The 18725-nt window shown below is 40.4% G+C and overlaps 1 protein-coding gene across 2 annotated transcripts in view; it reads right to left on the bottom strand.

Moving 5' to 3' along the window:
* The window catches only part of LOC102797146 (obg-like ATPase 1), a 44750-nt gene that overhangs the window by 10750 nt on the left and 15275 nt on the right, over positions 1 to 18725 (bottom strand). For both annotated transcript variants that reach the window (XM_006788465.3, XM_087829549.1), the window contains exons 5-7: positions 10395 to 10570; positions 6816 to 6896; positions 6352 to 6449 (exon numbers count right to left, since the gene is read on the bottom strand). In XM_006788465.3, coding sequence (XP_006788528.1) covers positions 6352 to 6449; positions 6816 to 6896; positions 10395 to 10570 — 355 coding nt within the window. The remainder of the gene's footprint in view (positions 1 to 6351; positions 6450 to 6815; positions 6897 to 10394; positions 10571 to 18725) is intronic.

The following is an 18725-nucleotide window of genomic DNA, read 5'->3' as shown; positions in this document are numbered from 1 at the left end:
GGGCCAAGATGCTGCGGCACACAGCATATACTACCCCCTCCTCTTCCCTTCCTCTGTGGAGGGAGAGAGAAATGAGAGGTATGAGCTCATGGTGGCTTTTGAGGCTGGGAAGTCGGGGACTCTGTGGGAAGCTTTTCATCCTCCCAGTGGTGAGCTCCTGAGCGACAAGAGTGCAGACGCTCTCTGCTCCCTGTGGCCATAGCGGATGGAAAGGCATTACCCATCGCGTCTTTAAGAAAGGGAGGAGATCTGACACATACACACACATACGCGCGCGCACACACAGACACACTATCGGCAATATTACCAACTTCTTTCAATCTTCAAAGCAATCATGGGCTGGAGGAAACAGAACATGGCGCACGCACAATGGGAGCAGCTTTAATTAAGAGCATCATCTCACATCGTATCTCAAACAAACCTTGAGGGTGTGCTGGTAACAAGCTTTTTAAAACAACTTTGCTTTCTTTGATAACTACACCCATTAAATATTGTGACTTTAAACGTTTGCACATGATAGATGAAACCTTAACAACCCCATCCGCCATAGATTTGTCTTTAAGATGGTCGTTAAGGACACAATATCAAAGCCATAACTCATTAAAGATATTTCTGTGGGGTGGGGGTGCAAAAAAACAAAAACAAAAAACAGAAAACAGGCAAACATGAGAAATTCAAACAGTAACCCAGAGGAGTACATTCTACATCACCCAAAATAATTCTCTATATGGGGTATCCATGCTGTCATTCATGGCAGTTGACTGGGCGAGAGAAAATAAGGGGGCTGGGGTAGAGAGGGGGGAGTCATCAAGATGTGACAATTGTGACAAGAGCAGGCAAAGTGTAGCGCCGAAGAACACCACACGGATTTCTCCATCTCTTCTTTTTTTCCAGGATGACAGCTTAATGTCTACCACATGCAATATTTATTCTCATCGTGTGTCAGACTGTCTAGCTGTCCTAGGGAGTACAAAGAATGCCACTTATTAGAATAAAAGCAGAAGGAAGGTAATCAAGGACATATGTAACATCAGCCAATCATGCCCCCCCCCCCCCCCCCCTCCCCAACCCCGCTTACAATCCGACATCTTTTTTTTCTCCCCTCGTCCATTCATAACAGTTTCAACAATAATCCTGATAATAAGCGCTCAGGAGCTGTATGTGGCAACAGTAAAATTCATTTATTTGTCTCATTAAACTTGTCGAGGCTGCAGGCCATTCACTGCAGCATGTGTTCCTGGCCTTAAGCTTATTGCAAGAAGCTCAACTATCAAAATCTAGCGTTTTCACAGACGCGAAACTCGTAGACATTTATTTCTATGTCATCAAAATGCCTGGAGAACAATTCCCCCCCGTGTGTGTCTTCAGAATAAAGCAAGCTTGTTGTACTGATGCAGATGTGTGTAAGTGGATTGGGCAGACTGACTCAGCATTTATCAGATTTGGGGCTGAGGAATGAGGGAGAAATCTATACTGGGTTTTGGAGACCAAACTGAAGAATATAGAAAGAAAAACGAAAAACTTTTAGTCTCAATTTTTCTACAAGGTATTCATCACGAAACACATCAAAGACAATGGGGTCATGTGGTACACGACAACAGTGCCCTTTCATTACCTGGACAGGGGACAGTCAATAACTGGGCTAACAGAGTCGACAGGACTTTACATCTGTTTCAGTTTTACTGTACTTCCTCTCCTGTTGTTTTCACTCATTGAAAGCTAGCTGACGGCATCCATTAGGACCGACTGCGGATAGTAGGGTATGCATCCTACCATGGGAAAGTGTTTCTCAGGATCCCACACTGAACAAGGACAGAGTGGACAAATCAAACAGGAGTATGCGATCGTATATCTCCCACATGGCTTTGAAAAGTGAACTCTAACTCCCTAGATAGTAGTTCCTAAAAAAAAAACTTGGATGGAGCCAGTGGTTTTGCACTCAATAAAGTTTCACTTGTGTTTGTGTGAATTATGGTTTGGAGTAGCTGAAGTGGGTAGCAGTGATTTCTTTCATGGACTGGCTTTGTCTGTGGGTTTGACTTTTTTTTTCAGTCTTTAAATGTTGGTGTGGTTCCTGAAACGAGTGTTTGTTTGTCAAAATTATAAGACAACGAAAAAATAATGCATGATAAAGTTGTTACTGACATTCTTCAGGACCAAAAAGCAGAGGTAACAAAATACAAGTCAACCCTTAAGCTGAGCAGACATAGTATACCCCCCTTCTCCACCTCGAATTGTCTGCTGTGAGACAGAGTAGCACAATGCTGCAGCTCCTCTCGGGGCTTCCTTTACTTTAATTGTGAAAGCTCCTCCTACAGGCAGACCGGAGTATCAGACTCTGGGGAAATAACAACCTCTGTGGCTGGATTTCCTCAACCTACTCGGAGATATTACCTCATGTTTACACCGCATTTGCCTCAAAGGTTACGCCGGGGACGAATCTACATTCTTCTCATTGTCAACAAATCCAGTGCTGAGATTTAAACTGGTGCACCGACTCCTCTCAGTATTTTCTCATCCTCCTGCTCTGTCAGCCCAAAACCAATTTGCTCCTACTCAAAAAAAGATACATCTTGAAACAAATACATATCCATATGTAAGCTTTAATATAATTTTCCACCACAAAGAACTATAATTTGGTGTATTTTGGGGTTCATTTTTAGTCTATTTAAAATATATACATGGGGTATTTTTTATTTTCTGAAAACAGAATTTTATATAAGGACAGCTTCCACAATTTTGCACTGTTTCTATTTATTGTATTTAATTTATGTCACATTTCAACATTGTGGGCCATGTATATTTTTTTACTGCTTGGAAAATAAAAAACATTAATAGGATTGGTGTTCTTGGTTTTGGTCTTATTATTACTTTGGAATTAGTGAAATAAGAGATACTGAAAATATTGCTTTCTTATCTTTGAACACGCCAGCGTTAAACAAGGCCTTGTGCTGAAATCAGACTGATGACTTCTTAAATAAAGGTCTTCTGAAGCATCACCGTTGTCTGAAATGGCTAACGAGGGGAATCAGGATTGCAGAAGATTTTCTGAATTACATCACGACAAGAAAACATTAGCAAGTAGATTATAGATATGGATGCATTTGTGGTAGGAAAACACAATTAGGTAGAGACCGACAGAAAGAGCAGCTGTGGCATGTTAAAGTTGGCGCTTCCCGGCATAAAGAATAATGAGAGAGGTACCAAATGTAACACGCACTGGAGGCAAACAATGCTTAAGAGAGATAAAGTACGAATAAGTTTGGAAGAGTACAACAACAAAAAAGTATTTGGAGATTAAAGAGAAAAGTACACATCCTCAGACCTATGCCCACTTGTATACAGGCAGACAAACAGACCCAGACTAACATACACGCTCACACATGCAAACACATGCACGCAGACACGCACACACACACGCACAGAGTTAATAAAAGCTGCAAGCAGTGGTACCCTGCAGTTCTTACACTCACCAGGAGAGCCCACACGGCAGAGGCACTCACAGACAGGTCACGCTTGCCAGTTTCCTTAAAGGTCAACTCATCTACTTAAGAGGCACCAATTTACTTTAATGCACATTGTCCAAAAGAAGGAGAAGAAAAAGGCAGAAAAAGAAATGACAAGGGAGGAAAAAACATCACAGTATAGCTGAAGTGTCCTCTAATTGTGTCTTCTGTCATTAGAAAATATGAATACTCTTCGAAGATGAAGAAGAAGATTAAATAAATATCTGATATCAAATCTATTAAAAGAAATAAAGAGTCCTAAAACTGGCGAGGCCACGTGCTTGTAAAATACACAACGTCTTAGATGACAAGTAAAGATGCCAGCATTGGGCAGACTGCAGCCACCACATTATCAACAGCGCTCTCACAGACACACACATGCACACACACACACACACACACTGCGCTCTGTTGAATAGTCTTCCAGGCAGCTCACTGACGCCGGGGAAAGAGGAGAAAGCCTCTTGATAGACTCTTGTAGATGCCATTCCCTATCACGCAATGCCTCTCAGTCATAAACACATGACAAATGCAGCCTTAATCATTTTTTACGAGCGGGGATGTGCAGGGGGCAGTGCATGGCTAGAGGGGAGAGGGGAGCGGTGAGCAGCAGGCGGCCCCCTCTGCACAGAGGAGAGGGCTGTGTGGTAAAGTCTCCTCTGGAACATCACTCGGCCAGCGCGCCTTTGATCTCCACACCGCAATTACACCAGCATCCAAATGAGCATGGAGTCGCCTCTGAAACAGACTTCAAACATGCACATGTACGCATTCTCATACACATACACTGTATAGGATTGGAGCCATGTGCTCCTCTCAACAGTAAATGATGTACTGTCTCCAGCAGAGAACCTGGGGATGAAAGGAGGCCTTGCTCCTTGTCTGATCCCTCCATTAATGATGGCTTTCTAAAGCTAATACTCTGTATTCTTGTCTAAACAAGGCCAGCTTGGTATGTGGTTCCCATACTCCAAACAGGATGATCTTGGTTAACAACAGAATGTTTTTGGAGACTTACAATGCTAAATAAAACTATTGCAAACGATGGTGCAATTGCCATAACTATTTCGAGAAAATGCTATTAAAGTAATAAAATAGTAATAAAATAAAAACTCAATTAATATGCATACATTAAAAATATCAGGAGTGTGTAACTGAGATTAAATAACATGAACCTAAATCTTGCTTGGCAGCATCTCAGCAAAACACCTTAAATATAAAAGAGCTTAAAAAAAATAAAAAGAAGCAGGGAACTGAACCTGTGAAAAGGCCTGAATGGGTGTCCTGAGAGACGCAGATAAAATTGGCTTATTTGCCTCATTCTACGATTCGCCTTCTTTTCCTGAACACATTAAACCTGGGATTGCAATTTGTCTTGCTGTTTGCTTTGAATAGTCCTTAACCGTATCATCATCTCAACTGTGCTGGTGGAAAAACACGGGAGCATGGCGACAGCCAAATGGCAGTCTGGCGTCTCTGCAGCAGACTAGCTGCCATTAGGGCTGAGAGCAGCATTTATTGTACAATTAGGGACAGCTAGATCTACCTGTAATCATCTCCATACAGGTGTGAGCTCCTCTCTGGACAAGGGAAGTGACTCATCACTTGTCAAACATCAACACTTTGATGTCGGCATTGTTCATCGCGGAGCCCTCGGGACACCTGAGCACTACTGTTTGCTTGTTTAAAACACTGTGAGATTTATTGCATTTCAGACAGTTAAAAAAATGCACGCACACACACAACATGAGAAAAAAAAGGGGGGAGGGGGGACCTCTATTCCTACTGATGACGGATGTTCCACTTGCCATGAATCATTTGATTTATGAGTTCTCTTTCTCCTCCCTCCGTCTGACAGTCATACTTTCGTGTCAGGAACATTTTAACAAACAGTCATAGGTAAACAACTTCACTTGTAATACAATGCTGCCAAGTAAAGCACCAAAAACAAATTTTCTAAGAAGTGACACCACCAGCCTGGAGGGCAATTGGAAAAGTGTGATAACAATCCACAAGTTGGTATTATTGACAAAATGGCTGCAGTGTGGGAAAAGTAGCCCTTTCAGACATAATGGATGTCAAACACCAGCCTTCTGGATCAGCTCTCACTGAGGCCACATGACAACATTACTACAAAAAAAGTGCTTGTAAGGATCTGGAAGTTTATATTAGTGCCTTCAAGGTCATCTTTAGCCCTTTGACATCGTGACCAGTGTTGTACCTGAAAGCATGAGTCATGCAATTCCCTGTGCATACGCATTATTATGGAAAACAGTCAGTTAAACGCATCTAGGAAGCCTCGGCTGTCGTTCTGAACTGTGGGAATTTCATGCCTGTGAAGTGATGCTTGTAAAGCAAGAGCAACAACATGTGAAGACAAAACCAAATATTTGCAAAAACAATTTCAGATAATCTTTAAGGAGTCTTGCCCCTATGATTTATTGGCCCAGATGATTTTAATCAGCTGTTTGGCTTCAAAATGTACATACGCTTGTTTTGTTTTGTCATTTAAAGCCTTCACTCTCTTTGATATCATATGGAAATGAGAAATTTTGCTGGAAATGGAGACCATATGCTCGTATGTGCTTAATGAAGTGCAGAGTCTGGGGCTGGGTGTTGTGTTAGAGCTTACTTAGTGCCACCTCCAGGCAGATTCTCTCACAGAGATATGACTGTTGTTGTCAGCAGGAGACCACAGTAAGTCTCACACAACGGCAAATGTGCACACGTTTAGATTAAACTAAGTAAAAATGAACGCTATTCCTTACGTAAGTAGAAGGAAAGCTCTTTAGTGATGATTAGTGAGAGCGATGAATCTGCTCCCGCCCTTCTTCGAAGTACTCACCATTTGTTCTTTCTTCTTATGTAGTCTTTCTCAGAGAGATTAACGAGGTAGATCATTGGTTTGGATGTCAAAAACAAGTATTTGTTCAGCACTTCGATCTGTAGAAAAAGACAGACAAGGCAAGTACTGAGAATCCACAACTTTCCAAAGTAGCCTTTGAGGACAACACAGAGACAAGCGAAGCCAAATCAAATTAGAGTCTGGTGTATAGGCTCTGTGGGGCGCAACTAGGAAGCCTCTAAATCAAGATCAGCATGGCCAGATGTCATTAGCTTGTACAAAAGCAATGTCAAAAAATAACTGTGCATAATATTAACTTGCGATTTGCACAAAAAACATGTTGCTTGAAAAACAGAACACAAAAAACAAAAGAAGAGGAAACAGCAGTTGTACTTTTAGGTCAGATGAAAAGATTAGCACGATAAATCGCGCCAATAAATGTGACAACAACATCAAAGGCTTACCTCCTTGTCGTTCCAGTCGTGATAGTAGCGGATGTGTTTCTTTTCATCCACTACCCAGCTCTTGATTTTGCACATAATGTCCTGTATGGGGTTAAAATAGAATGAACAAGGAGCCATTAAAGGAGATGAAAAAGAATATAAACCCAGCAGGGTATGGGGTAATTATTTCCTAAATGCATGGCATCCTGATGCCAAAATGAACAATGGCCTTTGCTCGCATTCAAGCAGGAGTGGCCTATCTTTGACAGGGATGGCATGCACAAGACCCCCTTCCCTCCTTTAAATCATGACAAAATGCCTTCTGGGGTGTCTCTCTCAGAGTCTCAGCTTTATACATCAATATTCCATCGGGACTGTTTAATGAAAAGGATAGAGAGAGGAGACGAAATTGGAAAGAGCGGGGAACTAATTGGAAGTTGGTTAGTAAGGTGTAAATTATTGGTCCCTCCTCAGGCACTTTGCAGAATGTAGTCCTACTGAATAAGGACTAGTGAGGTACAGAGCTAATTATTCCGTGTTTCTTCTGGAGAAAATATTGAGCATTTCCAGCTATGTATGCCACATTCATTACTGAGGTACTTGTGGGTTGAGACCACAGGCAAGACTGGGTCTTGACAGGATCTGGAAGCGGAAAAGGGTGGGAAAATGGGAGGGAGGTAGTTATAAAATTTGTAATAAAGAAATTGAGCCTATTATTGTTGATCCAGCCCCACAGAAATTAGCGGAACACATTCTTTTTGTTCCTGTCAACTTGACCTCCCCCTTCATATAAAAACTCCCCCACCCCCTGCAACACTCCCCCTACCTCCTTTTCCCTCCCCAAACCCTTGCAGCACTTCACAATCATACTCCCTTTTGAAAGAACTGAGGAAAAAATCCTGCCAGAGCCTCAATTACACAATGGCAGAAAAAGCTCCACACACTGACCCCCAGCCAGCTGCATTCACTCTCTGCACATCTCTCTCCACAGGAATTCTAAAGGCCTTTTAGTCAGGCAGCCAGAGTGCAGCCAGCGGGAGAGAGCGCAGGAAGAGCTGCATACACTCCGCCCGCGCCGGCCCAAGTCTTCACAGAGAGATTAATCATCTGTGAAATGGAAACAGCAAACGGCCAGTGACACAGGCTGAACCCGCTCCAGGTTTCCCTCATCAGCTCGCAGCCGCCGTGCAGAGCTCCTCTAACAGGCAGGTGTTAATAAAAGGCATATAGGTCCCACAGGGGTCAAACACATACGCTTGCCACCATGAAGCGCCGCTGGTGGGCTGGTTTCCTATTATTGTTTTGCAGGGAGAGGGAATTTGAGGATTCACTTGGACAAAAGCAATGAAACATTGTTTTTGTAAACACAGCACCAGCAAACATGTTTACATTTTTTAACAATGCATAAATTTGAGCCTTGTAGTGGTGCGTGCACATAAATTTAGCACAACAAAATATTAGAACTTTTAGGAATTTGAACCTTACAGTAATTTCCATATATGTCTTTATTTTTCCTAAATAGTATAACATCATCCGTGTAGCAGTGTTTTTTTAACAGTTTAGATAAAACTGCATACTTCTTCACAACTCAAATCCTTTAATCTCATGATGTCAGTCTTGTCTTTAAGGATTTTGTCTTGTGCCGACATCCGGTTTCAGCAGGAAGTTAGGCTTTAAAAACAAGCAAGATTTGTGTCACAAACTACAATTATTCAGTGTTGTCCTTTTGGTGTTATCTTATACTGCATAATTATATGCTGCTTTGCACAGTAGTTTTCTTTCAGAGTAATACACTACGCTGACACTGTGCTTCTATATAACAGGGTAAAGGTCTGCATTTTTCTGCAAGACAACACTTTGCCCTTTCAATCCAACACTTGATGAGTGCAAACAGAAGCAAATTCACATGAACTCAATGCTGACCTTCTTCTTTTTTTTTTTTTTTTAAATTAAGCATATTTTCAGTTTTGTAACACAGCAACTTGTGGGCTTTGAGATGCTTGATTTTATTTAAAATACACTGCTGCTTTTCGTGCAAAAAACCCTCCCCTGATTTTTGAATTTTTAGGCCATGTTTTAACAAGAAACAGGGTGTATCATCCTGAATTATGTCATATTTACCACTGTGATAATCACCACAGACTTAAATAGTACAATAAGACACTCTCACATTTCAATCCCATTAAATGAATTCTTTAAATCTGTTAGGAACAGGATAAAATATGTTTTTATTCATGAATTTTTACACCACACGCAGACCTGTAGAGTCTATAGACAAATGAGTGCGACAAAGGAAATTAAATCCCATTTCAAAGGTCTTTCAAGCAATCACCTTTTAAAAGGCTGCACACAATATCCTTTTTAGTTCACATTATTTCGTGGCACTGCAAAAGAAAGAACGAGCACCATTGTTTCTACTAAACTGTACATTTTTAGACATAGTCTCGATGTTCTGCATATAGATGTTGAATTAGACGTGCGTACGTGTGCCTACACACAGCTGAGCATGTCACACGCTAGGCTCAGCCTGTGAGACAATCACACAATCCCTCCCATCTAAAAGCTTAGTGCAGCCTTTGATAAGCACCATTCTTTGCCATCTAAAGAGGTCTTCTATAGATTCTCACTTGCCGACGCGTGCACAACCTTTGACAAGTAATGTAGATCATTTTTATTCATTGCCTAAAATTGTTAGCAATTATGTGCGTAAGCGGCCACCTGCCTAGCCTGAATGGCTCCTGTCTGCGGGGCTACAGGGGTGTGGGGAAGTGCTGCTGGCTGTAAGGGGGTGGGGGGGTTTCGTCTGAGGGAAACCAACCAGTCACGGGGGCCTCTGCAGCAGGTGAAATAGCCCCTCTCGTTAGTGTAATGAGTGGTCAGAGCCTTGGTGTGTTGGGGCCTGAAATTGGGCATGCTGCTCCAAGTGAAAGGCCAGATCCCCCTTGCTTGCTGGCCCATCCTAACCTGCTCCAATGATGGAAGGGCATCATGTGACATTTGCAACCAAATCATTGCTAAAGTTAGCTGCTCAGCCTCATTACCGGAACAATATAACCACCTGAGTGTGTGCGAGCATCCATATGTATTTTGATCTAGCATCCAAGATGTGGATTCTTTTCTCATCTTGCCTTGCATTTTGCCCTGCACCACCGAGAACTGAGAATCTTCTGTCAAAGCATATTCTAAACATTTACTGTATTGATAGCAAGGTATAGGCATATGTGTCACCCACTATATGGCCTCACACAATTTCCCGAGCTGCTGTAGGTGTATAAGCATGAGACAGAGCTGTGCCATGATTTGAGTATTACTTTAGATGAAAAGAGCTGTGTGGAAACACTTTCATTAGCCCAGTGCTGTGACCCAGGGTCAGTAGCTGAATAAGTAACTCTCTATTAATGATTTCTACAGCAGAAAACCCCTGACCCCTGATCACTTTCAATCTCAGAAAGGGAAAAATGGGCCAGGGGGAGGGGTGAGACCTATTGGAGGGAGATTAAAAAAACATACTTTTTTTTTTTCCTTGGCCATGTGTGGGTGGGTTATTATTTGTGCCTTGCTGTGAGGGGGAGCAAAGGGCCTGCTGGGACATTGACTCACATATTCTGGTTTGAGTTTCTTGTCACTGCCTCTAATGGCTGTCTTCTCTAGCTTGTCAATAATAGGGCTGATCATCTCCTCATCCTTCAGCCTCAGCTCCTCGTGGATGATCTCCATGTCCCTCACTGGGTCCACTGTCCCCTCCACATGGATGATATCCTCGTCATCAAAAGCACCTGCAGGGATAAAATACAAACACACAGGGAGAGCATCAGTATAAAGGTTTTTTTCTTCTTCTTAGAAATAACAACAGCACTGCTTTAGATGAACACGTATAATCCAAACAGCAAATTGGGGTAACAGAATCAATGACATTGACTTTTTGGAAATCAAATGCAAAACAGTGATTAGATTCAGCCCAGGAAAATCATTAGTTTTTGCAGAGAATATGAAAAAAAGGCATCCACATAAAAAAGCACAATGTCAGTCATAGAAATGCAATATTCAGGAATATAGTTAATCTTTATTTTCAGTGTGTCAGAACAGTTAGAAACCAGCTCACAGTGTCAAGCCAAGTTCCACTAAAATTGGCTTTAAGTGCAACTAAAACAGGCCTGTCTGTCATTCTGCATGAAGGGGAGAGCATCTGGCCTTGCATTTCCTACTTCTCCGTTTTAAAACTATTAGCCATTTAGTGAAAAAAAAAACATAAAAACCAACAAAAAAAATGCAGAAAACTAAGCATGATTTAGGAGAAAATGTCAGCATTCTTATATGAAAGAGGACAGCCGTCTTCTAATCATTTGCATCTTAGCTGTGGCTATGCTGGTGATTAGGTAATGAGACTGTGAAGCAGACCATTTAGCCACCAGCGGCTCTTAGGACTCCTTCTGATTCTTCAGCAGTGCTCAAGGTTTGGAAGGGGGGTGGTGGCGGGTGGGGGTGGGGTTGGTGGGGTGGTGGTGGGTGGGTTGTACATCTGGCACATGAGAGTGACAAGCCTTTAACATTAACACTGGCAACTGTAGTGGACAATTCGCCCAAATGTCTTGCAAATAATTTCTTCAATTTACAAAGTACAGTTTGTGCAGAGCTTGTTTGACAACATGGCATTTTTGGGGGGTGGGGGGGGGGGGGGGGGGGACACACACCTCACTGGTGTATTAATCATTCTACAGCACTGGGAACACTGCAGCGTGAAAACAGACTTAGTTCCAAACGAAACTTCCGCAGTTAATATTTTACCTAACTAAAAGTGTTGTGTTCTAAAGTAAGACATCAAATGGTCACAATTTTACAAAACCCCCCGAAAAATGTCCATGTATATATAATAGTATTACATATCATATTTATATATGGCTCTTGCTAGATTATCATGAATGCTTAAAGTAGAATTTTACTCTTGCAGGCAAAAAAAACAGCAAACTATAAAAACAACAACAACATAACTTAACAATTTGAAACAAGTAAGCAAATTTATTTTTTTTTCAAGTGGCGATTGTCAGGAAGTCACAAAGGCTCAACTCTCTAGGCCTGTGTGTGAGGCCTTAACAACCATTCACTGATAATTACTGGAATTCTTTATAGCTGTGCTGAACACAAACAATGGAAACCATGTCAAATATCCACAACATGCACAAACAACTTTCTTTTGTTTTCCTTTTCACTCCAAGCCATCTATATTTGCTTTATTCAACAATAAATCAATTATCAGTTATTACATAATATGAATATGTTCAGTATTTTTACAGCCAGCCTTACATGAAAAGTGCTTCAAAATTGTAGGCTACTTGAATAATTGTACCCAAACGGATAGAGCGTCTTTATGAGACATTTTTGTAAACACTGTACACTCAAAAAAATGAAATTGGGTGGTTGTTACATGCATAAGATCCAAACTTGTAATTTGAACTAAATAATTCCATGTTTCTATGGTGAACATAACTAAATCATGTAGCATCTGCATGAAATTCAGCAACTTAATTTGTTCTTGTTGAGATGACATCATACAATCTAGTAAGAGCGGTTAGTTGCCTGGATCCAGCCACTCTTACTGGATTGTATCATGTCATCTCAACAAGAACAAATTAAGTTGCTGAATTTCATGCAGATGCTACATGATTTAGTTACGTTCACCATAGAAACATGGAATTATTTAGTTCAAATTACAAGTTTGGATCTTATGCATGTAACAACCACCCAATTTCATTTTTGTGAGTCGACTCACAAAATTCACAAGATCACATTAGATGTCAAACCACAGGAAAATCAGTGGGGTTACAAGAGGCAGACAACCGCACCACGTGTATGCTGTTACTATTTCTTATGGTTTAACTTGTCAAGGACAACAACATAAAGCATCATCAAGCATAGCTTTCCTACTTTTGTTACGTCTGTATTGACAGATTAATGCCATGGTGGTTCGTGCTGTTGCCTCAGAGCAAGAAGATCCTGGGTTCAAATCCACAATGTGGCGAAGTTTGCAGTGGGTTCTCTCTGCGTACCTCTCTCTGCGTTCCTCCACAGTTAAAAGTCATGCAGTTGTAAGGATAGCTGGTTATTCTAAATTACCCAAAGGTGTTAAAGTGCAAATGATTGTTTGTCTCTGTATGATAGACTGGCGACCTGTCCAGGATGTACCCTGTCTCTCTTGCCCTATCATTTCCGCAGCCCAGATAAAGATAAGAAGATGGGTGGATTGGAAGTTGCTGTAAATCCATTGATTTTTTTTGTTGAACATTACTTAATATGAATACAACATGTACTACAGACATAAATTACATTTCATTCATTCAACAAGATTATCCTTGGTGTAACAAACAAATATTTTACTAGTTCATGTAACAGGACTGATTTTTGATGTGCCAAAGTGTTTAAACAATATAAGATGGATTTAAATAAATTTAATTAGACTAATGTGGTGCGAACCTGTTGATTGAACAAAAGTCAAATTAATTAAATGTTAATGTTAATATTATGTTAAACCTACACACATATATCGTGTTGACACAACACAATCAAGATGGATTAATATAACATGATTTGTTTAGATGGAATATAAGTGGCAAGATAAAATTACGTTCATCCAATGAATTATTTTTTTGAGTGTATAGTTAGATTTGAAATATAGCTGCACACATTGTCATATATCAGTCAACAACAGCAACTCGTGAAGTTTCACTGAAGCATAATAGGAATCGGATCTCATTCAACAAGGAAGTGGCTGTCAGGTGAGTGATGTTTGGAATGTGTATATTTACCAAACGTTATCAACAATCAATATTCATATTTTGACACCTGAATGTGTGGAGAACTGTCGACAGGAAGGGCCCTTTGAGATAAAATCTCAACAAGTTCTAACAGTCACATATATGGGAAATATGGATGATTCATAGCTATGCACCACTGGCGTGATGAGCAACAGCATACCTGAGTTTCAGGTCTATCTTTACAATGAAACATCACCATATGTGACGCATGTAGATCACTTGAGAGGCTCCTAAAGAGAAGTTTGTTTAGTTTGAACTTTAAAATGAAAACAAATTGATGTCTTTGTTAAGTACACCAAGTAAATAGATGCATTATATCTGTTATTGCCACCCACGCATGGGCGTGTCCAGAGGAAGGGCATGGAGTGGCACCAACAGTCTAAATATTTTTTTCTAATATTTAATAAACAATTAAGAGTTAAAACTCTTGTGCGGCCGCTTTTTATGTTATAAGTCATTATAGGTAATAGGGCCAAACGTCATCTTGAAAACCCCCACCTACTTGGACTCGCCACGGATCGACTCGGATATTAATGTAATTAATATGCGACATGAACGCTTTAACAGTGGTTGAGAATATATCTGTGCTGCTCTGTAGCCTTTTGTCAGACTCAGGACCACGGTTTTATTATTTGTAGCCATTTCTCTTGTTGCCCAGTTTCAAAAATGTCGGTTTTGATTTTTGTGAACGAGACGCTCTCATGAGTCATCGAGTGACGCTACTGACTAGCCAATCGGTGGCACGCAGTCTGACCATGTCACATTTTAACACCTGCTTGGATCACTTGGGATCCCGGTCGAGCAGGTACCAGAAAGTACGTGACTATTACCTAATGGAAAACCTGAAAACTCTGGCGAACTGTGCCGAGTCGATCTGAGTAGGTAATAATAGAAAAGTAGCTAAAATGGTGCTCAGTAGGTTTTTTTTTTTAAAGTAAATGTTCTACATTGATTTTATTTTTGATGAAATATTCCGATTCTGAAAAACGTAGTAAAACATGATGAGGAAAATTAAGTTATATGCATATTAAGTATTTGTATTGGAAGGTTTTATGCTAGGTTGCATGCTCCAATGACCTTTTTGGAGAGCAAATGAAAGTTGGCAATTGAGCTTCTCTCCTGCCCCACAGGTTACATTGTTACAACTAGAAGGCTACACTGAAAACATCATACCTGTAAAGCATTCAAACTAGCATTACAACTGTTACGACTGTTAGCTTAGAGCAACATTATGTCAGAGTACAGCCTCACAATGCTGCTTTATAAACTTGACAAATAAGAACCAGTTCCTCTGATACCAGCAATGAGCTATTTCACATTTTATGCTGACTTTTACCAAAACCTCTGTACACCATGAATATTATATCTTTCACTGTGTTAAGGAGCCATAAATCCTTGGTTTTCCATAAAAGCAAACTTTTGCAATCAAGCTCTACAAGAAAATGATAGACAACAACAACAAAAAAGCTACATCTTATTAGCCATGCAAGTCAACAGAAGCTGTAGACTTTTGTGCAAGCTGTCATCCTGTGCGTTGTCCTCATGGTGAAATGAACTTATTCAATTACTCTTTGCCTAATCAGGCTGTTTTGGTTCCTCTCCTCTTGCAGAGGTACTCCACAGTATAAACAGTTCACTTACGCCACACAGAAAGGGGCTAATCAGTGGAATTATTGTTTTGCTGCTCCAATTTACCAGCTCCCTGTTCAGCACTGATTGAATGAAAATTTGCTATTGTGTCTGCATGAACTCAGAAAAAATAATGCAATGTAATCATTTTGTTAGCTGCAAGAATATACATACATTATAAACAATCATGATGTACAGTTTTGCACTGTGTTGCAGAGGGAAACTGTTCCTTAATTTTGCACATATTAATTAGAGCATAGAAGTTTACAAAGATACATCCAGTCTTGGCTGGTGAAGGTTTTAATTAAAGCATTAAAATGCATGTATGTTCCTATATGCCTAAAGTAAGCCCATTTTTTTAATGTCTTAAGTAATTAACAATGTTTAAACTATTGTTATATATGTTAATAAAAAAGTAAATTCAAACAAGCTTTCAAGGAAGGAGAGCAGCTGATCACTCACTATTTAGTCATCAACTGCCACTCTCTGCTGACTACCGCATATTCTAAAATAATTTGCTTTAATTAATCTCGCCTAATTTAACATTTGCATCTACTCTACTGCCTTCCCATTCAAGGCTTAGAGCCCGGCAACAAATGCACAAAGTGAAAGAAAGGAGGGAAATCTGATGGGGCAATCTCCACAATTAGCCTTTAAAAAAATGGGTCGGGGCAGGGCTCAGTGAAGACAGCCCTTATGAAACTGTGGCGCCACACAAAACCACATGCAAGACAGTAAAAACACACAAAAAAAGAAAGAAGAGGTTGGAAAGGCCAACTTTCAGGAGTCAGGTTTGTCTCGCAGTTCAGTTTTACTGCTTCTTTTTAAATGGTGTACATTATGAAGAGACCATTAACAGGTGCTCCTTTATTGACAGAACAAAAGGATTAGTCTCTAGAGGTTGTGCAGTGTTCAATGGCTTGATTAGGGATCAGGCTAAGCTCTGTAAAATTACAGCAGCACTGCAGGCAGGTGTAGCCTGAGAAGATAGAACTCAAAGTGACATTTATAAATGAAAAGTATTTAAGAAGACAAAACCAAAAAAAAAAACCAAAAACAGAAGAAACCTTTTTTTTTCTTCAAAACTTCACATCAACAAAATTCACAAATACCAAGTTTAACACAACACCAATACTTATCTGCCAGGTACACAGACGGGAAAGTCATCTGAGTCAAGTCAAGATCAATACTGATTGAGCTGCTTCCTCTGATGTTGCTACCTGGGAGGATATGTGGTCAACATAATTCAGTCAAATTACAGTATTCATTGACTTCTAACTTCCTGTGCATGTTTTCACATGCAAGATAGGTAAGAGCACATCTGAAGAACTTGCATTCCTCATGCTGCTCTTAAAATGTTCATGCAAACTCAGTGCCGCAATTCTCCTGGTATTCAGAGCAGTAAAAGCTATTTTATGAGTCTGTCAGGAAAAGCACATTATGGATGTCTTCCCGACATAAAAACACAGGCAATACACATACGGGTATTTATGTTCATTCAGGAGATATCTTCTTGACATTCTTTTTAAGATGCATGAAACTGACAGTCATATCTGTAGCACATGGCTTCAGTAACAGAGTTTGTGGAAGATTCAGCCTTGTTTCTCGGCCTATATCAATTACGGCAAATACATATACACTGGCTGCTAAAAAGCAGTTTGATTCCTGAAAATAGTGGGTTGTAGCCCTTCAGAGATATACTCATGTTTTCTACATGATTCCAGCTTAAAATAGATCATAGTGCTTAATAGTATGAATATCTGTACCTCACAGAGTGCCTCCAGTTCCTATGTAATCTACTGAGAGCTAAAAAATCTAATGGTAAACTGAGTTTTAAAAGTGCATCTTTCCACCAGGTTTCATATCACCGAGTGAAAAAGTATATATGTGTAGGGAAAAGTTCAGACATGTCTGATCCGTGTGCAGCTGAAAACTGAATGTTGTGGGTAGTCTGTTCTCCCGAACTGACTACAGACAGAAACAACGGTATTAATTCACTTATCATTAGCTTAACCTCTGTCATTTCATTCATTTTGTTAAACCGCTGAGCGTGAGAGCACCTTGATTGAAAGGAACTGTCATATGCAGACCACTGTTGTCCCACATCATTCAGAGAACAAACCTTTTTAGATCCCTAACTACTATAGTGCCGCTGATTGCACAGACACCAGCAATTTCCTAACCAACCGCCACCTGAACAATGATGTGTTCAGCTTTCAGGCCCTCCAGCCTTTCAAAGGTGAATCATTTCACAGTTTGGAACGAGATCTCCATAGCAACTCCCTTTTGAAGGGTTTAGAATCACCATCCAATAATTCTATGATCATCGGGCCTTGCCATTCCCAGTGGTTCTTTTCACAGCGGACAGGCAAGGGGGGCATGGGGAGGAAGCAGGAAGATTCTACAGTCTATTTCAGGCAATTCATCTTGCAGGCCCATTAGAATTCAAAATATTGCGACCTTCAATCACCGAGCATGTTATCTGGAGCTGTGGCGATCTCCAGTCAAGATGGGTAGACATTTTTCTCTAATCATCCATGATGAGTGGAGGCTGACAAAAACTCTTCATTCTCGCTGAAGCAAAATGCTCATTTAAATGCTGTGACAGCACCTCGACACAGCCTGAAAACACACAAAAGGAGGACGCTCTCACGGCAACTAAATGGTGGAGATTTTAAAGTTTGAGTATTGGTTAAAACAACAGCTTAGAAAAGCAAAGATTCGCATACATGTCAGGAAAGTTGTTTTTTTTATCACCAGTTTAAATGAACAATTATTACGTTTTACCAATAAATAGAAAGAATGGCTGGTGGCAGGACCCAGCAAGTCAGCCGTACAAGGTGAATCATTGCAAAAGAATGGAAAGTAGATCATTTTCTCCTTGTAAACTATTTAATCTGAATACAACACTGTGTAGACTTTGATTTTAATCCTATACGCAACTTGTTTTAATGTGCCAAAATTACATCTGATTTGTTTTTACTGTGTAGTTTTCTGCTTTAAATTGCTTTGTTTATCATCTACAATGACTAACAGGGAATGTATACTTCTGTGTAACATTACTCCCAAACTCAAGCTGTTGTGCACTTCCCTAGAAATCTAAGGAGGCCCTTACAGGTATAAATGCTGTTAAAGGCTTCTACCACTTGTACAGGCTGTGTCATAGGCTCTACATAAATTTACTGTAGAAAAATAATTCAGGCGTGAAGGGGCCTCCACACTGGAATCAATTCTCAGCGATGTGGTGACCAGAGAACACAGAAAGTCACTGACTTTTGGCCAGGTCCCCGGTTAGACTTTTGTCAACTCTGAGGGAAACCAATAAAGTGACAGTGATAGTAAAGGATACCCTGGATCAACATTTGACAAGATTGTAAATACAAAGTTGCCTAGGCAACTGGAGGTTGAAATTTTCCTCAGCAACCAACTTTCAGCTACAAAACAATGGTTTCTTTGTAGACGTCCCCTAAGTTTTACAATGATTTGTTTTTTA

The sequence above is a fragment of the Neolamprologus brichardi genome, chromosome 16 (genome assembly GCF_056152115.1).
Source record: "Neolamprologus brichardi isolate AB-2024 chromosome 16, ASM5615211v1, whole genome shotgun sequence".
NCBI classification, from domain to species: domain Eukaryota; kingdom Metazoa; phylum Chordata; class Actinopteri; order Cichliformes; family Cichlidae; genus Neolamprologus; species Neolamprologus brichardi.
The sequence above is the reverse complement of the archived record's forward strand: the minus strand, read 5'-3'. Positions and strand labels throughout refer to the sequence as shown.